General features: G+C 42.7%; 1 protein-coding gene across 4 annotated transcripts in view; it reads left to right on the top strand.

The window, feature by feature from the left end:
- Nucleotides 1-18,551, top strand: part of LOC140190432 (uncharacterized) — a 76,472-nt gene extending 57,921 nt beyond the window's left edge. For all 4 annotated transcript variants that reach the window (XM_072247001.1, XM_072247000.1, XM_072246999.1 and 1 more), the window contains exons 5-6: nucleotides 13,890-13,980; nucleotides 15,543-18,551. In XM_072247001.1, the coding sequence (XP_072103102.1) occupies nucleotides 13,890-13,980; nucleotides 15,543-15,666 (215 nt within the window). In that variant the 3' untranslated portion in view covers nucleotides 15,667-18,551. The remainder of the gene's footprint in view (nucleotides 1-13,889; nucleotides 13,981-15,542) is intronic.
- Nucleotides 18,552-19,899: the final 1,348 nt, after the last annotated feature.

Below are 19,899 nucleotides of genomic sequence, written 5' to 3'. Positions count from 1 at the left end.
CAGTGTTTAATGCCATCATTCCTACAATTCTGATCGAAAAGCTCCGGAAACTGGGCCTCTGTACCTCCCTCTGCAACTGGACTCCCAGCTTCCAAACCTGAAGACTATAATCGGTGTGTATTGGAAATAACATCTCCACGTCGCTGACAATCGACACTGGCACACCTCAGGGATGTGTGCTTAGCCCACCGCTCTACTCTCTCTACACCCATGACTGTGTGACTAGGCACAGATCAAATGCCATCTATAAATTTGCTGACGATACAGCCATTGTTGGCAGAATCTCAGATGGCGATGAGAGTGTGTACAGGCACGAGATATATCTTCAAATTGAGTGGTGTCACAGCAGCAACCTTGCACACAATGTCAGTAAGACCAAGAACTGACTGTGGACTTCAGAAAGGGTAAGATGAGGGAACACACACCAGTCCTCGTAGAGGGATCAGAAGTGGAAAGTGTGGGCAATTTCACGTTCCTGGGTGTCAATATCTCTGAGGACCTCACCTGGACCCAGCATATGGATGCAGCTGTGAAGAAGGCATGACAGCGGCTATATTTCATTAGAAGTTTGAGGAGATTTGGTATGTCAGCAAAAACACTTGCAAATTTCTACAGATGGACCATGCAGAGCATTCTAACTGGTGCATCACAGTCTGGTATGGGTGAGGGGGGAAGAGGGGAGCTATTGCACAAGATCAAGGTAAGCTGCAGAGAGCTGTAAAATTAACCAGCTCTGTCATAGGCACTGGCCTTCAGAGTATCCAGGTCATCTTCAAGGAGCGATGCGTCAAAAAGGCAGCATCCATCATTAAGGACCCCCATCACCCAGGACGTGCCCTGTTCTCATTTCTACCATCAGGGAGGAGGTACAGGAGCTTGAAGACACACAGTCGATGATTCAGGAATGGCTTCTTCGCTCCACCATCCAATTTCTGAATGGACATTGAACCCATGAACATTTCCTCACTACATTTTATTTCCTATTTTTTGCACAACTTATTTAATTCAACTATTTTAAAAACAAATTTTAACAAATTTCATGGCATACACCAGTGATTTTAGTTCTGATTCTGGTGGTTATTTCCATATTTGCTAAAGACATTTCATTGTGGAAAACAATCATCTTTGTTGCATATTTGAGTTACAGAAATGCTGATAATGATACTGGGAACAAATTATAATTGATCTTATTATATAACTGCGCTACACTAACCATACCACAAGGGGGTGGCACAGCGATTAGCATTGTGCTTTACAGCACCAGTGACCCGGGTTCAATTCCTGCCCCTGTCTATGAGGAATTTGTATGTTCTTCCCTTGACCACGTGGGTTTCCTCCGGGTGCTCCAGTTTCCTCCCATGTTCCAAATAGGTACGGGTTAGTAGGTTAATTGGTTGCATGGTGTAATTGGCAACGCGGGCTCGTTAGACTGGAAGGGCCTGTTACTATGTTATATCGCTAATTAAAAGAAATAATTAATTAAGAAACTTCCATAAATGTTTGAAACAATTGGGGTGCGAACATTTTGTACACTACTACTTTGCAAATGTAGTACTCATGTCATAAAGGACGTAGTTTAAAGATCGCGACCACACGTTGACTCAATTTATCCTTCCCATTACCCATTCAGCTCCATTTGCTTTAGTTTCCTTATCTGTTTCCACCTATCAGCCATTAGTATCTCCCCCTGCCCCGCCAGGCTACATCTGCCCCTCCTCCCTCAATTCACTTGGTTCCACCAGTCACCTTCTAGTCCCTGTCTCGCCACCCCCCTCACCTTTTTGCAGTACTGTGCAAAAGTCCTAGGTGCATGTATATAGTTAGGGTGCTGAAGACTTGTGCACAATACGATAGTAATTTTATGTATTGCGCTGCACTGTTGCTGCAAGAGAGAAAAAAAACAAATTTCATGATATATGTGAGTGACGATAAACCTGATTCTGATCTGGGGTCTCTATTGTGGACTGAGAGTGGGAAGGGGCCAGGGAGAGGGGAATCATGGTTGGGAAAAGGGGAAGGGAGAGGGAGAGGGAATGGAGTGGGAAACGCCAGGGAGACATTCTGTAATGATCAATAAACCAATTGTTTGGAATCAAACGACCTTGCCTGGTGTCCCGGGGCTGGGTGTATCTGCACCTGTGCCAGCCCCTGCCCCTGGCACTCCTTCTCTGCCACCTGTCCCATACCCCTCCCGTGGCGCTCCATCCTCACCATTCCCAACATTCCTTGGTCCCGCCAGATCGACAAGCTCGCTTTCCGCTCCTCGATGACAACTACAGTATTGTACAAAAACCTAAGGCAGCCTAACCACAAGACCTTTACACAAAACTGTATACTGACTCACAACTGCAGTTCCTCACCCAAAATGTCAATCATCTCTGACTTGCTGTTCCTCCAGAGGTTTGTTTTTAACTCCTAATCTCAGTGTCAGCAGTCTCTTGTGTCTCTTCGATTCTTCCAGTGAGCCAATTATAATGGTCAGATTGCATTAAATCTTTGTCATTGACCTAGGCATCGAGAGAGAGAGAGAGAGCATAAAGTTATTTGCTACGTAAACTGTCTTTGAGTCTGCTGAAGGAAGTGTTCACAATTTAGTGAAGTCTTTTTCAGAGTCCTGACGCATTGTCACAATTCTGACCTCTAGGACTGCTTACAGATGTCCACTCTGTAGCAGAGATGAAGCAAGCATGGTTCAGCCTTAACCTTCGGCAGTTCTTGGGGCTTCCCGTACCCAAAATCATTGGTAAGAGCACAGAGCAAACGGTGGAAAGCAGCGGAAGATGTTATATTAATTCAGAATCAGAATCGGGTTTAATATCACCGGCAAATAGAACTGGGAAGATTATGTAGTTTTTAATATGTGACTTAAGGAATTGGTGTAGGAGGGAGGACGTAAGATTTTTGGATCATTGGACTCTACTCCAGGGAAGGTGGGACCTGTACAGAAGGGGCGGTTTGCACCTGAACTGGAGGATGATTAATATCCTAGTAGGAAGGTTTGTTAATGCTGCACGGTGGGGTTTAAACTAAAGTTGCAGGGGGATGGGAACCAGAGTGCCAGAACAGTTAGTGGAGAGGTTGTGGAGGCAGATGTTGGTAAGACCTCAGACAAAGTCAGGAAACAAAAGGTTGAGCGTGGTATGACTAGTGTCCTGAGCTGCGTATGTTTCAATACAAGAAGTATCGTAGGAAAGGCAGGTAATTTCTGAAACGCTCGTTCGCTGCTGTCGTTACTGCGTGGTCGGGAATCTTCTGGAGGGAACGCCTCAAAATCCCTGGCTTTGCCTGCTGTTGGCGACCGAGAAGGAGGTCGAATCGTTCGGACAGAGATGGCGCTCAGTACTCGGTGTCGGAGAGCTGATCAGAGCTCGAAGTTTTCGGATGACTCAGAGTCGGACTGTGGTCGGCATGGCAGGGAGAGTTCTTCCTTCTCCCGTCTGCATGAGATGTGGGACATTTGAGAGACTTTGAACTTTTACTATGCTCAGTCTTGGTCTGTCCTGTGTTTGTGATATCACACCGGAGGAAATATTGTATCATTTCTCAATGCATGCATTACTAAATGACAATAAAAGAGGACTGTGTGTCTTCATAATCTGAAAACAATTCTAATAGTGCTGAAGATGAGGTAGCTGGTTTACAAACAGAGGCAATGTGCAGTGAAGAGATGCTACGGATGGGGAAAAATTGCAGTCAACAGGATGAGTTGCAATATAAAAAGGTGGACAAAATCAAAAACGGTGGATACAGAACTGAAGGTGTTGTATTTGAATGCATGCAGTATTTGGAATAAGGTTGATGAACTTACCACAGGTTGCAGATTGGCAAGTATGATGTCGTAGGCATCACTGAATCATGGCTGAAAGAAGATTATAGCTGCGAGTTTAATGTCCCAGGATACACATTGTATCGAAAGGACAGGCAGGAAGGCAGAGGGGGTGGAGTTGCTCTGTTGATTAAAAAAAAGAGAAATCAAGTCATTAGAAAGAGCTGAATTAGTGGTGGAAGGTGTTGAATCATTGTGGATAGAGCTAAGGAACTGCAAGGGTAAAAGGACCTTGATGGGAGTTGTATACAAACCTCCCCAAACAGTAGTAAGGATGTAGCCTACAAATTACAGTGGGAGATAGGAAGTACATGCCAAAAGGGCAATATCACAATAGTCATGAGGGACTTCAGTATGCAGGTAGATTGGGGAAATCTGATTTGTGCTGGATTCCAGGAGGATTGGGAAAATTGGATTTGTGCTGGATTCCAGAGGGGGAATTTACAGAGGACCTGTAAGATGGATTTTTAGTACAGCTCATGGTTGAGCTCACTAGGGGATCAACTATTCTGGATTGGGTGTTGTGCAATGATCCAGAACTGATTTCTTAGGGTAAAAGAACCCATTGGGGCAAGTGATCATAATATCAAGTTCACCCCGAAATTTGAGAAAGAGAAGCTAACGTTAGATGTGTTAATGTTACAGTGGAGTAAAGGGAATTACAGAAGCATGAGAGAGGAGTGAATCTAGGATTGATTGGAAAAGAACACTGGCAGGGATGATGGCAGAGCAGCAATGGCTAGAATTTCTGGAAGCAATTTGGAAGGCACAGCATATGTACATCTATAAGAGGAAGAAGTATTCTGAAGAAAAGATGACACAACCGTGGCTAACAAAAGAAGTCAAAGCCAACTTAAAAGCCAAAGAGAGGGCATATGATAGAGCAAAAATTAGTGGGGTTAGCAGATTGGGAAGGCATTAAGATAAAAACGGAATAAGAAAGTAAGCTAGCCAATAATATTAAAGAGGATACCAAAAGTTTCATCAGATACATGAAATGTAAAAGGAAGATGAGAATGGATGTCAGACCACTGGAGAACAATGCTGGAGAGGTAATAATAGGGGACAAGGGAATGGCGGGCAACCTGAATAAGTATTTTGCATCAATCTTCACTGAAAGACACAAACAGTGTGGTGAAAGTTCCAGGTGTTAGGGGTCATAAAGTGTGTGACCTTATCATAACTAGAAAGAAAGTTCTTGGGAAGCTGGAAGTTCTAAAGGTAGATGGTCATCTGGACCAGATGGTGTACACCCGGGGGTTTTGAAAGATGTAGGTGGCTGAAGAAATCAAGGAGGCATTAGTAATTATTTTTCAAGAATCACTAGATTTTGGATTGGTTAAAAGGAAAAACGAAACTATAGGCCAGTTAGTCTGACCTCAGTGGCTGGGAAGATGTTGGAGTCAATTATTAAGGATGAGGTCTTAGGGTACTTGGAGGCACATGGTGAATAAGCCATCGTCAGCATGGTTTCCTCAAGGGAAAATCTTGCCTGACAAATCTGTTGGAATTCTTTGAAGAAATAACAAGCAGGATAGACAAAGGAGAATCGGTTGATGTTGTGTACTGTACTTGGATTTTCAGAAGGCCTTTGGCAAGGTGCCACACATAGTCATAGTCATACTTTATTGATCCCGGGGGCTGCTTAACAAGCTATGAGCCTGTGGTGTTACAGAAAAGATTCCAGCAGCGGCTGATTGGCAGGAGGCAAAGAGTAGGAATAAAGGGAGCCTTTTCTGGTTGGCTGCTGGTGACCAGTGGTGTTCCACAGGGGTCTTTGTTGGGACCGATTCTTTATATGGTCTATGTCAATGATTTGGCTGATGGAATTGAAAGCTTTGTTGCAAAGTTTGCAAATGATATGAAGCCAATTGGAGAGGCAGGTAGTTTTAAGGAAGTAGAGAGGCGACAGAAGAACTTAGACGGGTTAGAACGGGCAAAAAAATGGCAGATGGAATACAGTGTTGGGAAGTATACAGTCATGTACTTTGGTAGAAGAAATAAAAGGATCGACTGTTTTCTAAATGGAGAGGAAATACAAAAAGCTGAGATGCAAAGGGATTTGGGAGTCCTTGTGCAGGATTCCCCAAAAGTTAATTAGCAAGTTGAGTCTGTGATGGGGAAAGCAAATGCAATATTAGCATTCATTTCAAGAGGGCCAGAATATAAAAGCAAGGATGTAATGTTGAGACTTTATAATGTATTGGTGAGGCCTCACTTGGAGTATTATGAGCAGTTTTGGGCCCCTTTTAGAAGAGATGTGCTGAAACTGGAGAGTGTTCAAAGGAGGTTCACAAAAATGATTCTAGGTTTGAATGGTTTGTTATATGAAGAGTGATGGCTCTGGGCCCGTATTCACTAGAATTCAGAAGAATGAGTGGTGACCTCAATGAAACCTATTGAATGGTGAAAGGGCTTGATAGAGTGGATGTGGAGAGAATGTTTCATATGCTGGGAGAGTCTAAGACCCGAGGACACAGCCTCAGGATGGAAGGGCATCTTTTTAGAATGGAGATGAGGAGGTGAGAGTGGTGAATCTGTGGAATTCTTTACCACAGGTGGCTGTGGAGGCCAAGTCTTTATGTATAGTAAAGGCAGAGATTGATATATTCTTGGTTGGTCAAGGCATGAAGGGATAAAGGGAGAAGGCAGGAGAGTGGGGCTGAGAGGAAAATTGGATCAGCCATCATGAAATGACAGCAGATTTGATGGGCCAAATGGCCTAATTCTGCTCCTTTCTCTTCTATGTTGTGAAATCTGTTGACTTTGCACAGCAGTATAATGCAAATCATAATAAAAGGCAAAAAAAGAATTACATTAGGTATATGTAAAAAAAAAACAGTGAATGTTGATAGATTCATGAATGTTGTAAAGGACAGAACATGAGAGAATGTTAACAGTTCTGGCAATGAAAGAAATTAAAAGTTGATGACACAGCAAGTGTGAGACTAAAGTTTTAGAATTTTCAGAAGTCACCTCCAAAATAGTAGCAGATATTAAGAAATTATATCGTGCTTAATGCAAAAATCATTTGGTATCTTCAGGATTTCAGCCAATGCGTGCGGTTCGTAAATTGGATTGCTACTATCCTGCTGGCTAGATGCGGCGAATATATCTTACCTCAGGGCAGCCAATGGTAATTTTCGTACAGCAAGGTAAATCCCTCTGAGCAAGGTAGAATATATTTCAGTGGAGTTCTGCAAGGGATGAATGTTGTGCTCTCCTTTCAATTGTACAGACTTATGGTTTGTGACCATTGGAACAATAAAAAAGGGGTTTGGTTTATTACTTCACCACCTGAAGTACTGCTACACTCCCAAAAGTCTGCACTGAAATGGCAGCCTAGTTTATGCTATGCAACTCACCTCCCAAGTACGTAGCCGCTAAACCAAAGCCAACGCCGTTATGCTTCGCAACTTCAAAACATTAAACTAATTCACAAGGAAGGCGAAGGAGTCTGAAATGTGAGTCTAACTCAGAGCGAAGCACGCACGTATCACGTGGTAGTGTGATGACGTACGCAGTTCACATATTTATACATGTAAGTCGTAATTATTTAAACAAACAAAAAATGCTGAATCTGCAGGGTAATGTAGGGGGTGGAAACGTGCATAATTCACAACCACTGACAGTGAGGTGGGTTTCATTTTAAGAGGCTGGTCTGACATGATGATAGAAACATAGAAAGCCTACAGCACAATACAGGCCCTTTGGCCCACAATGCTGTGCCGAACATGTACATACTTAGAAATTACCTAAGGTTGCCCATAGCCCTCTATTTTTCTAAGCTCCATGTACCTATCCAGGAGTCTCTTAAAAGACCCTATCGTATCCTCCTCCTCCACCACTGTCGCCGGCAGCCAGTTCCATGCTCTCACTACTCTCTGCATTTTTTTAAAAAACTTACCCCTGACATCTCTCTGTATGAGATAGTATGAGATACTTCTAAGCATCCTAAAACTGTGCCCTCTCATGTTAGCCATTTCAGCCCTGGGAAAAAGGCCTCTGACTATCTGCACGATCAATGCCTCTCATTATCTTATAAACCTCTATCAGGTCACCTCTCATCCTCCGCCACTCCAAGGAGAAAAGGCCGAGTTCACGCATCCTATTCTCATAAGGCATGCTCCCCAATCCAGGCAACGTCCTCGATGTGAAGTTTTTTTTTACCGCACATTGTGTTGACAATAAAGTTAGTTGTTATGGTTTCCCTTAAAATGCCTCTGCTGTTTAATTTACGGAAACCTACAAATCAACAGTGTGTTGAGAGGATTACTCAAATATTGCTGAAATATTAAATACACAACAGACACCAATAAAGATTGCTTTACATCTGTGTCCTTTGCATAGACATTAAGCAACTGTATATATGATAGTACTTCGACCTGTTACTTCATCAGTCAATGCGTAATCAAGCAGATCCAAGTTACTTCCTTCCAATAAGCAAGTAGTCTGTGCTGTTGGTGTCGTGGTATCTGCACTTGGGCTTTGGAACAAGAGGTCCCAGGTTCAAATCCGGCTGCCTCCTTGCATGCTTTCCATCTGTGTCGGGTTGAGCATCGAGCTAGCAACTTGGCCTCGTAAAACAGACAAGCGCTCAAGAAACGGCAAGATTGCTGCCCAATATGCCAAACAAGGCGTGGGGAAAATAACTGAGCAATTCTGCTTCGAAATTCATAGTGGGCAGAAGATCCATATTGTCTTTCCCCACTTGAGAATGAAGTGTGCAGGCCTGGCAGCTTAACCTGGTAATGACAAATACTTTTCGGCTCCACTGTCCTGTTGCTCTTCTTGATCTGTCGGATTGTTTGATTGGGAAGTGTGAAGGGCGCCATTTTAGCATAGTGGTAGCACGGTGCTATTGCAGCTCAGGGCATCGGAGTTCAGAATTCTCGGTACGTCAGACCCATGGAATAAGTGGGTTTTCCCTGGGTGCTCCGGTTTCCTCCCACAGTCCAAAGACATACAGGGTAGGCTAATTGGTCATTGTAAATTGCCCAGTGATTGGAATAAGGTTACATAGGGGTTTGTCACGGGTTGCTGGGTGGTGCGGTTCAAAGATCCAGATATTCTGTATATCTAAATAAATAAATGTGATAGCCAATTCTGCAAGAATTAGGGAATTGTTTCTTGTAATGTTAATATAGTGTTATATAGGAATATATAATATAGTAATTTTTATATAGCAATATAATTATTATATAGTTCATTCATTTCTTATGTGCCATAACATATGATGTGGCCGATCATGGTCTTTCTGTGACCGTGATTGTTCTTGGCAAACTTCTCTACAGAAGTGGTTTGCCATTACCTTCTACTGGGTAGTGTCTTTACAAGGCAGGTGACCCCAGCCATTGTCAATACTCTTCAGAGATTCTGCCTGGCGTCAGTGGTTGCATCACCAGGACTTGTGATGTGCACGAGCTGCTCGTACGACTGTCCACCACCTGCTCCCGTGGCTTCACGTGACCCTAATCGGTGGCTGGTGCTACACCTTGGCTGAGGGTGACCTGCGGGCTAGTGGAGGGAAGGAGGGCCTTAAACCTCCTTTGAAGGGGACATATCTCCACTCCACCACCCTATTATATAATAGTATCATATTGATAAATTATTAGTATGGAAAGGAACATCAGTGTAAAAATGGTGAGATTTTCTTCCTCATCTTTGTTCACCTTATAATCAGTGGGGAAATGAGCTGTCTTAGTGCTACAGCTCCTTGAGGATTATTGAAAATTAATTTTAAAATGTTACTCCTGATAGTGAATATACACTGTAATTAACCCAGTGTTAACCATTGCAGCAGTTGTGGCATTGAGTTTTCCAAATTTAGGTAACCTCCTGGCCAATGGATTCTTCCTCCTTTCCCTTCTGATCATCCTCAGGCCCTCCTGTTTTTGCCTCCTTTTCTCTCAAGTACCACCCCCCCCCCAACTCCCATCTCCCCCTGGCTCACATTCACCTACATTCTACTGCCCTCACCTTTCCTACCTCGATCTCACTCCATCTGCCATTCAGCTAGCCCCAATCTCTCACCCCGGTGATTCGCAGATTTAATTCCATTGCACATCAGATTCCAACACCGGGTAGCCCTTTGTGTTCCTGCTTATCTCGATCTGTGCAGAGGTTCCCAGCCTTTGTTATGCCATGGACCTCTACCAGTAACCGAGGGGTTCGTGGACCTCCGGTTGGGAAACTCTGCCCTCATGGCCGTCTTCAGCCCTCCGCCATCTCACCCCACCTCTAATTTTTCCTCTCTTTGCCTCTCCCAGATCTGCCATCCCGACTTGACGCAATCTGCTTGTCATCGTTCAGCGGCTCTTGAGTCCATCAATTGCCTCAGACTGGTGTCCCCTGGCCCTCTCCACTGCAGTCCCGGTCCTGATGCAGGGTTATGGCCTGAAGCTTTGACAGTTCCTTTCCTCCGTCAGATGCTTGCTCAACCTGCTGAGTTCCCCGAGTTCCTCAAAGGGAAAGCACTTTGAAGCATAGTTTCAATTCAGAATCAAGAGTCGGATTCAATATCACTGGCACACGTTGTGAAATGTGTTGTTATGCGGCAGCAGTGCAATGCCTTGCCTTGTGCCCTAAACTCCTGGTGGAGTCATTTGGGTGCTGTCACGACAAGCTTTGCACCAGTCTGTTCCATCTGTCGTGGTTGTGTGCCAGAGCCTGGGTCACCGCAAATGTTTTCCCTGTCCATTCTTTACTGTTGTCCGTCCATCTTTTCCTCTGTCTACCTCTCCCCCTTTTCCCTTCCGCAGTTCCTTGTAGAACGGTCTTTGCAAGACCACTGGATCTTGTTACGTGGCCTTACCATCTCAGTACAATGCAATATGTAATAAACACTGTGGATTACTGTAAAGTATATATTTAAGTTAAATGTAGTGCAAAAAGAAAGGACAAAGAGAAAGTAGTGAGGTAGAGTTCATGCGTTCAATATCCATTCAGAAATCTAATCATGAAATTTAAATCTTCAAACTAAGCCTTTCTCCCTTGATCCTGGTATGTCTTTTCAAGCTTGGTCATGCATTGTGACTTTGGACAGTTTAAGCACAAGGAGCCTCTTTCCTGGGAGCCATCTTGTGTGCTCATCCATACTTATGTTGGTTGTAATTACCAATATATCATTTTGGAATAGAAACGGTGGCTGATTTCTTTTATTGTCTGTAAATGAAGCGTCACTTTCCAGTTTGAAGCTCTCCTCCTGAAGATTATCGTTGTTGCTCTGTACGTCACTGGGTGCAGTCATCTTCTCTTGCCCGTTATGCCGCTGGCATTTAGGGCAGCAATGAAGATCCTCCATCTCTGTCAGCAGCTTCCTCTCAATTTGCTGTCAATCATGCGAGTCCTGGGTGAAGACTCAGGAATACCGTCGCTCACAGACGTTGAAGGATTCTTCATTGCTGTTTCTGTAACAATTTTGTTTGTCCAGTCGGGGTTGTTAGCCCTGAGCTGAACCCCCAAACCTGGAGGACCGGTGGACCACTCTTAGTCCAGCCTCTACCCTTTGACCCTACCAAGAGCCATAACTCTCTGGGTCATTGAGGCATGCAGGCTTCCAAATCTGAGAGGACCACAACCTTGTCGTTGGGTTTGGAGGCTTGCGTGCCTCAATGACCCAGAGAGTTATGTTCGCTGGAGTCAGGGCTTTATTCTTTGGCTCTTGGTAGGGAGTTAGAACATTCTCCCCGTGACTGAGTGGGTTTCCTCCCACAGTCCGAATAATCTACTGACTGGTAGGTTAATTAGTCATTGTAAATTGTCCCGTGATTAGGCTAGGGTTAAATCAGGGGTTGCTAGGCAGTATGGCTTTAAGGGCCAGGAGGGCCTATTCTGTGCTGTGTCTCAATAAAATAAAATAAATCCAGTAATTGTAATGGAAAGGAAAAGTGGTTTGCTTTATCCAGTGAAGGTTAAGCAATCTTCACAGTCTATCTGACCTTTTACAAGAACTTCAAATTAATCTGGTTATTCAGGCAAGTCATCTTGGAAGGAACGTGTTTAAGTTATTGACTCAACTGAAGAAGCTAAAAAAAGACACAAGTTGATTTCTTGAACTCTGAAGTTGAGGAGATATTAATTTTGACAGTCAAATATTTATCTCCTCTCTATGTCAACTTAAGAATTTTCATAAATTAATTTGACAATATATGGCTTATTTTGTTGGTTTAATTGGTTAAAGATGTAAAGTAACTCATTTTAGAAATCGGAATATTCCCCAACTTGAAATAAAGTTGGGTACAACTCAATGGCTTTTTATTTTGCTTTGTAAATGTTCCCATATGTCTTTTTTTTTTACTTTGGGGTTCAAATGAAGATGCCTTTGTCAACTATTGATAATTTATTTATTTTATTGTGCTCCGGCGCGGAATAGGCTCACCCGGCCCTTCGAGACACGCCGCCTAGCAATCCCCCGATTTAATCCGAGCCTAATCACAGGATAATTTAAAATGACCAATTAACCACCCAATTGGTACGTCTTTGGATTGTGAGAAGACTCCGGAGCACCCCAGAGGAAGCCTATGCGGTCACAGGGAGAACAGACAAACTCCTTACAGGCAGCAGTGGGAATTGAACCTGGGTCGCTTGTACTGTAAAGTATTGCGTTAACCACTATGCTGCCATGCCACGTATATCGTTCAAGCATATGAGAAAGTTTTCTCTTTATATTGTATTCATTATTGTATAATCCGGGGGAAAACACAAAAGTTAAATGTAGTATTAATCAAAATTTGCTTGCACAGAAAACTCTCTTCTGATAAATTGGAAACGACGAAATGTTTGCAAAACCTAGCACGCGCCATTCAAGTACCATGGGGTGCCACGTTAGCATAGTAGTTATTGCGACACTTTCGCAGCTTGGGGTGTCAGAGTTCAGAATTCAATTCTGGCGCCTCTGTAAGGAGTTCGTATCTTCTCCCCACGGCGACATGTATGTCATCCGGGTGCTCCAGTTACCTCCCACAGTCTAAAGACGTACTAGCTAATAGGTTAATTGGTCGTTTTACAATTTATCATCTCAAATGTGCCATGTCATATGATATCATTATTATACGCCATGTCATACAACTTGGGCAATTATGGTCTCATGATAAATTTTTCGACAAAAATGGTTTGCCATTGCCGCCTTCTGGGCAGTGTCTTTACAAGACGGGTGACCCCAGCCATTGTCAACACTCCTCGGAGATGGTCTGCCTGGCCTCAGGGGTCACATAACCAGGGCTTGTGATGTGCACCAGCTGCTCATACGTCCATCCACCACATGATCCGCTAGCGTTACGTAACATTGATCGGGGAGCTAAGCAGGTGCTGCACCTTGACCAAGGGTGACCTGCAGGCTAGTGGAGGGTCGGAGTGCCTTACACCTCCTTTGGTAGAGACGTATCTCGCCCCGCCGTCCCGTGATTAGGCTAGGGTTAAATAGGTGGGTTGTTGGGTGGGCGGCTCATTCGGCCAGAAGGGCCTGCTCCGTGGTCTTCCTGAATAGCTAAATAGATAAACAAACGCACAAGATATCGACAAATAAAACTGAGCTGACTAGGCTTTGGAAGTGCCCGTCCGATACGCCGAGGCGCTGGGTTACGGACTGTAGTTTTGCATGGACTCTGGATCAAAGTCTCTTTGGGGACTTTTGCTATTGTTTGCGTGGTGGCTGGGTCGGTTGGGGTGGGGTTCAGTTCTTCTAGCGCAAGTAGAGGGTGGGGAGGGGGAGGGTTGATGCTTCTGTTGCTTGTGCATGGGAGGAGGCAGGGGGGTCCTTGGGGTTCTGGTGTTTCTATCATTCATACTTTGGGGTTTGTTTCATGGATGTCTGTGAAGAGTAAGAATTTCGGGTTGTATACTGTATACATTCTCTGATATTAAATTGGACCATTTTTTGGACGTGACTTTGATTTGAAAACATAAATATTCAGTAAATCTCAACAGTGATTAGGTTTTCTTCCATATCTGTTACATGGTGACAGCTTAATGCATTCCATGTAAGACCATTGTATCTTGAAACATTGGAAACACTCTAAGATGTTGTGAAGTGCATCAGGATTTAACAGCATTTATTTTGCAGGACCGATGGAAGAATTAAACTCCCTGATGGATAAGGAGGCTGCTAGAGGTTATTACACATCTTGGCAAAGCAAGTTAGACCTCACCGTCAGGTAAACCTGACATATTGAAGCATCGTTTTTATTTTAATTGAACATTTTGTTGCATAGTTATGGCATTTTTCCTCTTCATTTTAGAGTCACAGAAAGCTGCCGGACAGAAACAGCCCCTTCAGTCCATCTAGTCTGTGCTGAAACCATTTAAACTGCCTACTCCCATCGAACTACACTGGGTCCACAGACTTCCATATCCCTTCTGTGTATCTGTCCAAACTTCTCTTAAAAGCTGGAATTGAGCTCAGAGGCACCATTTGAGCTGGCAGCTTATTCTATACTCTCACTACGTTCTGAGTGGAAAAAGTTTCTCTTCATGTTCCCCATAAAACATTTCACCTTTCACCCTTAACCTATGGCCTCTGGTTGTAGTCCCGCCAAACCCCAGTGGAAAAAGCCTGCTTGCATTTACCCTCATAATTTGAAACACAAACCCAAACACCTCAGTGAAATTTCTCCTCATGTTCCCCTTAAACGTTTCACCTTTCACCCTTAACTCATGACATCTTTCCTCTAGGTAGGTGACTAAATCTTCCCCCCAATACTCACAAGATTGTGCAGCATCGATTCCGCGAATATATTTTCTAAATTCGAGCTTGAGGTGGGATGTTGCCGGCTTATAGTGACTGTTATAGCTCCTCTCCTCGTTACAGGAAGATGTAAATAAGGTTGAAAAAGTACAGAAAAAAACTTTTCAAAGCGTTGCCACGTCTGGAGGACCTCAGTTATATGGAAAGAAACCCAGTGGCCTGAGGGGAGAAACTGTTTCCCATCCTGACCATTCTTGTTTTTACGCATCGGAGTCCCCTGCCCGATGGTAGAAAGTCAAAGAGGGTCCTGAATGGATGGGTGTGATCCTTGATAATACCAAGGGCCCTGTGTATGCAGCGCTCCTGATAAATGTCCCCGGTGGATGGTAGGGAGACCCCTATGATCCTCTCAGCTGTTCTCACAATCCTTTGTTGGGACTTCTGGTCCAATGCTCGGCTACTCCCATAACAGATGGAGATGCAGCTTGTCAGGATGCTCTCAATGGTGCTCCTGTAAAATTCATTTAAGAATTGCTTGCTTGTCTCGAACTCCTTAGGAAGTGGAGGTGCTGCTGATTGGCTGAATCTGCAGTTTAATTTTTTTTTGTGGCTGTATCTAGTACTGGAGAACAAGATATTTTTAAAATCTGGTTTACTATTTTATGTTAGGGGGAATGTTCAGCAATTGTCATTAATTAGACTTGTACAGGCCACAAAGGGAAAAAAATTGAGTGAATATAATCAGGGAAGATACTGACAGGCACAAATGAGGGAAACACTGTGAAGGTCAGTGTTTTATTTTCTCAGCAGAAAAACAAGAAAATATCACATCTCTTATTTTATGGGCCACTGGTCTTGAACTTGGGGAGTAATAATTTTTTCATAGGCAATTGACCCGTGTACGTAATTGCTTCTAACCAGAGACCTTGAATCTGACTGCTACCTAGAAACTTAATATTGCACCTGCTATGTTTTGCTTACTGTGAAATATTTTGTAAATCTGTTTTAACATTGCGACACTTTCTTTTCCAGAAATTATATGAAACGGCATAGGTCCCAACCCAAGATTGATTTGCACGAATGGGCAATGAGGAGTGGGAAAGCTCCTCGCTTCCTTAAGTTTGTACAATCTCTCCAACATGGTCCTCATACCTAAGTTGCACAGCCGAGAAGCCGTTATATTCCTTGGACATTCATGGCACAAAGTTTTAGAATCAGTCTGTCTATGTGCTTGTGTCTAAAGTTTCTGATGGTTGCTTATATTCTGAAGCATGATCCTGTGCTTGATAGAGAAGCATCATTGTTTAGTTTTAAAAGTATGGGTGTTTGATTTAAGGGTATAGATACGTACTTTCCTGTAGGAATGGGGAATGGAGGTGGTTGGGGAGGTGCTAAAAGCTATGTTCTGTACTCTGCCTTAAGAACAGAAGACTCTCAGGAAAATTGGACGAACGTAAGCATTTACTATTTTCATTTTGAAGCACCATATGCAATTATACACCGCCATTAACAAGTCTAAAGGAGTAGCAATTGAGAGACATCAGAATTTTTACCAGCTGTGTTTAATCCTCAACACAATAATGTCTGTTCTTGCAAATGAGAACCTAAATTGTAGATTGCCTGAAAAATTCAGTTTTATTAATGAAAGTAGTAATTTTAGAAATTTGGCCATTTAGAAGCAAAATTCTACAGGTCTACATTGCATTATTCAGTATTTTATAAAGTCCTACCAGGCATTAGATTACATGATTACAGTTTCAAAGCTGTAGTAATTTTGGTCATGATATGTGCAAAACAATTGTGCTCGTCTGCGAAACTTTCATATGATGGAAAAGAAAGCACTGAATAGCTTTTAACCCAATATCTCATTCCTTCAGAGTTCAGTGCCGTCTTGAGTGTTGGTTATGTTTGATGACCTTTTAAATTCTGCACACTTGGATCTGAAGGGAAATGATTTGATAACAACTGTTTATTCATAGTCTAATGGTTTCGGTTCATTCAGTGCACTTCTGTCAGTCCCATAGAGGAGTCTTAAGCACTGTTGTCAGCAATATTAATGAGAATGTTACCAGACTTGCACCACATACCATGGTTCTGAAGAAGCTTCATGTTTGCGTTTTGGATTGTGTTACATTTATCTTGTAGTTTAAAAAAAGTGCAATTTACCTACAGACCTCATTGAAAAAGCTGCATGGTCAGAAAAGTGTTTCCTTTATTTACTGTGCCTTAAGATAAAGAATTGTAATTTTTAAGTATTTTTTGAAATGTTAAACCTGCTCTTTCAAATCACTGACCCTTTATACTTTCTATGATAACTGACAGTTATTCATTCACCATCTGACAATGTAAATAGTGCTGAATGGCCTTTGATTATTCTACCTTCTCATGCTTGTATGATCAATTTCTTGCTGTTCTGTAGCAATGTTTTTATGCCTTGTTTGTTTATGTATCGGCCTTTAATTGGAGAAGGCCATGATTGTATCTTGAGTGTGAATTGATTTTACCGTACACTGATATTGTTACAGTTTAACGTTCAAGGCTCAAACTGATTGTCAGCTAATGCTACATCATGCCATTGTCGAGGAAAATTCCCTGTGAATCAGACAGATACAAATAATGGCAGCAAAATAGTTTTAAAAACAAACTTGGCAATTGTGTGGGTGACTGCTGTGTAGTGTGAAAGTATGATGGTAATCTTGCACTGTTGTATAGCAATTTAAATCTTGATGTAATTTATTTGGATGTTAAAATGTTATATTATCCAACATTTATCATTACAGCAGTCCTCAACAGGTGGGTGGCTCTACCAGAGCTGCCTCCTGCATTCTCAGCTCCTGGCTTCTACCTCCAGCCCTCACCTGCCTGAATTTTTCCATGTCTTACTGATCTTGAAAGTCAAGAGCAATCACTCAAAGCAGGTTGGAGCTTGTCCTTGGTGAATCACACCACAGAGGGGTTGCAAGTCGCAGATCTCTTCTGCGAAGTGAAGGGTTGGGGAGGCCTCTAGTTGGTTAGAGACACTTTGGTTCGCACGAAAGAAGGGGACAGTGAGGCCTAATGATTTTGTGAAACAAAATCAGTATTGAATAACAGCTTTTATTTTGAATTGCATACAGATATGTTGGTGGGTGACTAAACGAGTGTATTTGTGTTCAACATGCCTATCCAAAATCCATTGTTTGAGAGTTTTCAGGGCGGTACCTGATGGTATCATAGAAAAGAAAGTTCTGCTTGAGTGCCTGATTTTCTGGCTTTAACGATTGAAGTCAAAGGAGGAGATGACTGAGAGAAATGTAAGTTTGAAGGGTAGTTAGAATGCATTTCACTTAAGCAATTTATTTAAAGTGAAGATTTGTTGCAATCTCTTAATGCTTTGATATACATACATCCCAGACTGCTTAGAAGTAAAATACATCAATTAATAAAGGGTTTACTGGAAAATTCTAGATCAACTTCTAGGAAATCATTTCATAGGCTATGAAAACTTATTTGCTTACTGCCCGTTATGCTGCTGGTGTTTAGGCAGCATTGAAGGTCCCCCATATCTGTCTTTATAGAAGGATTCTTCATTGCTGTTTTCATAATTGTTTTTGACAAATCAAGGTTGTTAGCTCTGAGCTGAACCCCCAAACCTTGAGGACTGGTGGACTACCCTTATCCTGGCCTCTATCCTTTGACTTGTTTGACATGGGTGACCCTACCGAGAGCCAACGCTGTTTCACGATGTCACTCACCAGCAATACAGATTGCATAATGAAAAGTTATCATTGTTGTCCCTTATTGATTTCAGCATCTTCCAGTCATTTTTGCCAGTTTTATATTTCTTCAGATGTTCAATTAAAGATGTTTTCTAAATGTTTGCCAATTGTGCTTTCTTTTCAGCTGTTAACTGAATGACACATTCTAGAGTTTGTGACAGTTTATTCTGACTGAATAGCTTATACAAATTATACATACAGTAAGTCTTAGGCACATATACATAGATAGTGTGCCTAAGCCTTTTGCACAGTACTGTAGTAATTTTGTGTATTGCACTGTATTACTGCTACAAAAAATAAAGAAATTTCATGACATACGTGAGTGATGATAAACCTGATTCTGATATGGGTCTCTACTGTGGACTGAGAGTGGGGAGGGGGCAGGGAGAGGGGAGTCATGGTTGGGGAAGGGAGAGGGGAGGAGAGGGAATGGGAAGCACCAGAAAGACTTTTTCTTTAATGATCAATAAAGTTCAAAGTAAAATTTATTATCAGAGTGCATACATGTCATCACATACAACCCGGAGATTCATTTTCTGTGGCTATTCACAGCAAATCAATGAAAGAGCAAGAGCCATAAAAGGCAACAAACTGTGGGCAAGTGCAAATATAAATTAATAGCAATAAATAATGAGAGCATGAAGTAACAAGATAAAAAGTCCTTAAAGTGATATCATTGGCTGTGGGAATATTTCAATAGATGAGTAATAATCTAGTTGTTTGGAATCAAATGACCTTGCCTGCTGTCTCAGGGCTAGGTGTGTCTACATCTGTGCCAGTCCTGCCACTGGCATTTTTCTGCCACCTGTCCCCCACACTTCCCGTGGCACCCCGCCTCGCCATTCCCAGCATCCCTTGCTCTCGCCAGACTTACAAACTTGCTCTCCGCTCCACATTGACAAATACAGTACCGTGTAGAACTCTTGGGCACCCTAGTTATGCGCCTAAGATCTTTGCACCGCTCTGTAGAAGTTAGAAAATGCATAACCTGAACAAGTTGCAATTGTTCTGTGAAATCTGTAGTAAATGTTTCTGGGAAAATGGAACTTCTGAATGCTAAGTGGATCTGCTAAAGTATTGTTCATAATTTTATAGTTTTCACACATTCCCTGATTCCCTGGAGTTTAACCCAGATAAATGTGAGGTGTTCCACCCTGGTAGGGCAAATGTAAGGGGACAATATACTGTTAAGGGCAAGATCTTTAACAGTGTTGTTGAGCAGAGAGATCTTGGGATTCAAGTTCATAGCTCCTTGAAAGTGGCTACGCAGGTTGATAAGGTGGTGAAGAAGACTTATGGAACGCTTGCTTTTATTACTCGAGGCGTTGAGTTCAAAAGTCAGGAGGTTATATTGCAACTTTATAAAGCTCTGGGTAGGCTACATCTGGAGTATTGTGTTTGGTTCTGGTCACCCCCCATATAGGAAGGATGTTGAGGCTTTGGAGAGGGTGCAGAAGAGGTTTAGCTGGATCAGACGGTATGTGCTATCATGGGAGGCTGGATACTCCTGGTTTGTTTTCTTTGGAGTGCCCGTGGTTGAGGGGCGGTCTGATGGAGGTTTGTGAGATTATGAGAGGTTTAGATAGAGTGGACGGGGGTATCTGTTGCCCAGGGTTGAAATTTCTAATACC

Source organism: Mobula birostris, chromosome 30 (genome assembly GCF_030028105.1).
Source record: "Mobula birostris isolate sMobBir1 chromosome 30, sMobBir1.hap1, whole genome shotgun sequence".
In the NCBI taxonomy this organism is placed as follows: Eukaryota; Metazoa; Chordata; class Chondrichthyes; order Myliobatiformes; family Myliobatidae; genus Mobula; species Mobula birostris.
The sequence above is the reverse complement of the archived record's forward strand: the minus strand, read 5'-3'. Positions and strand labels throughout refer to the sequence as shown.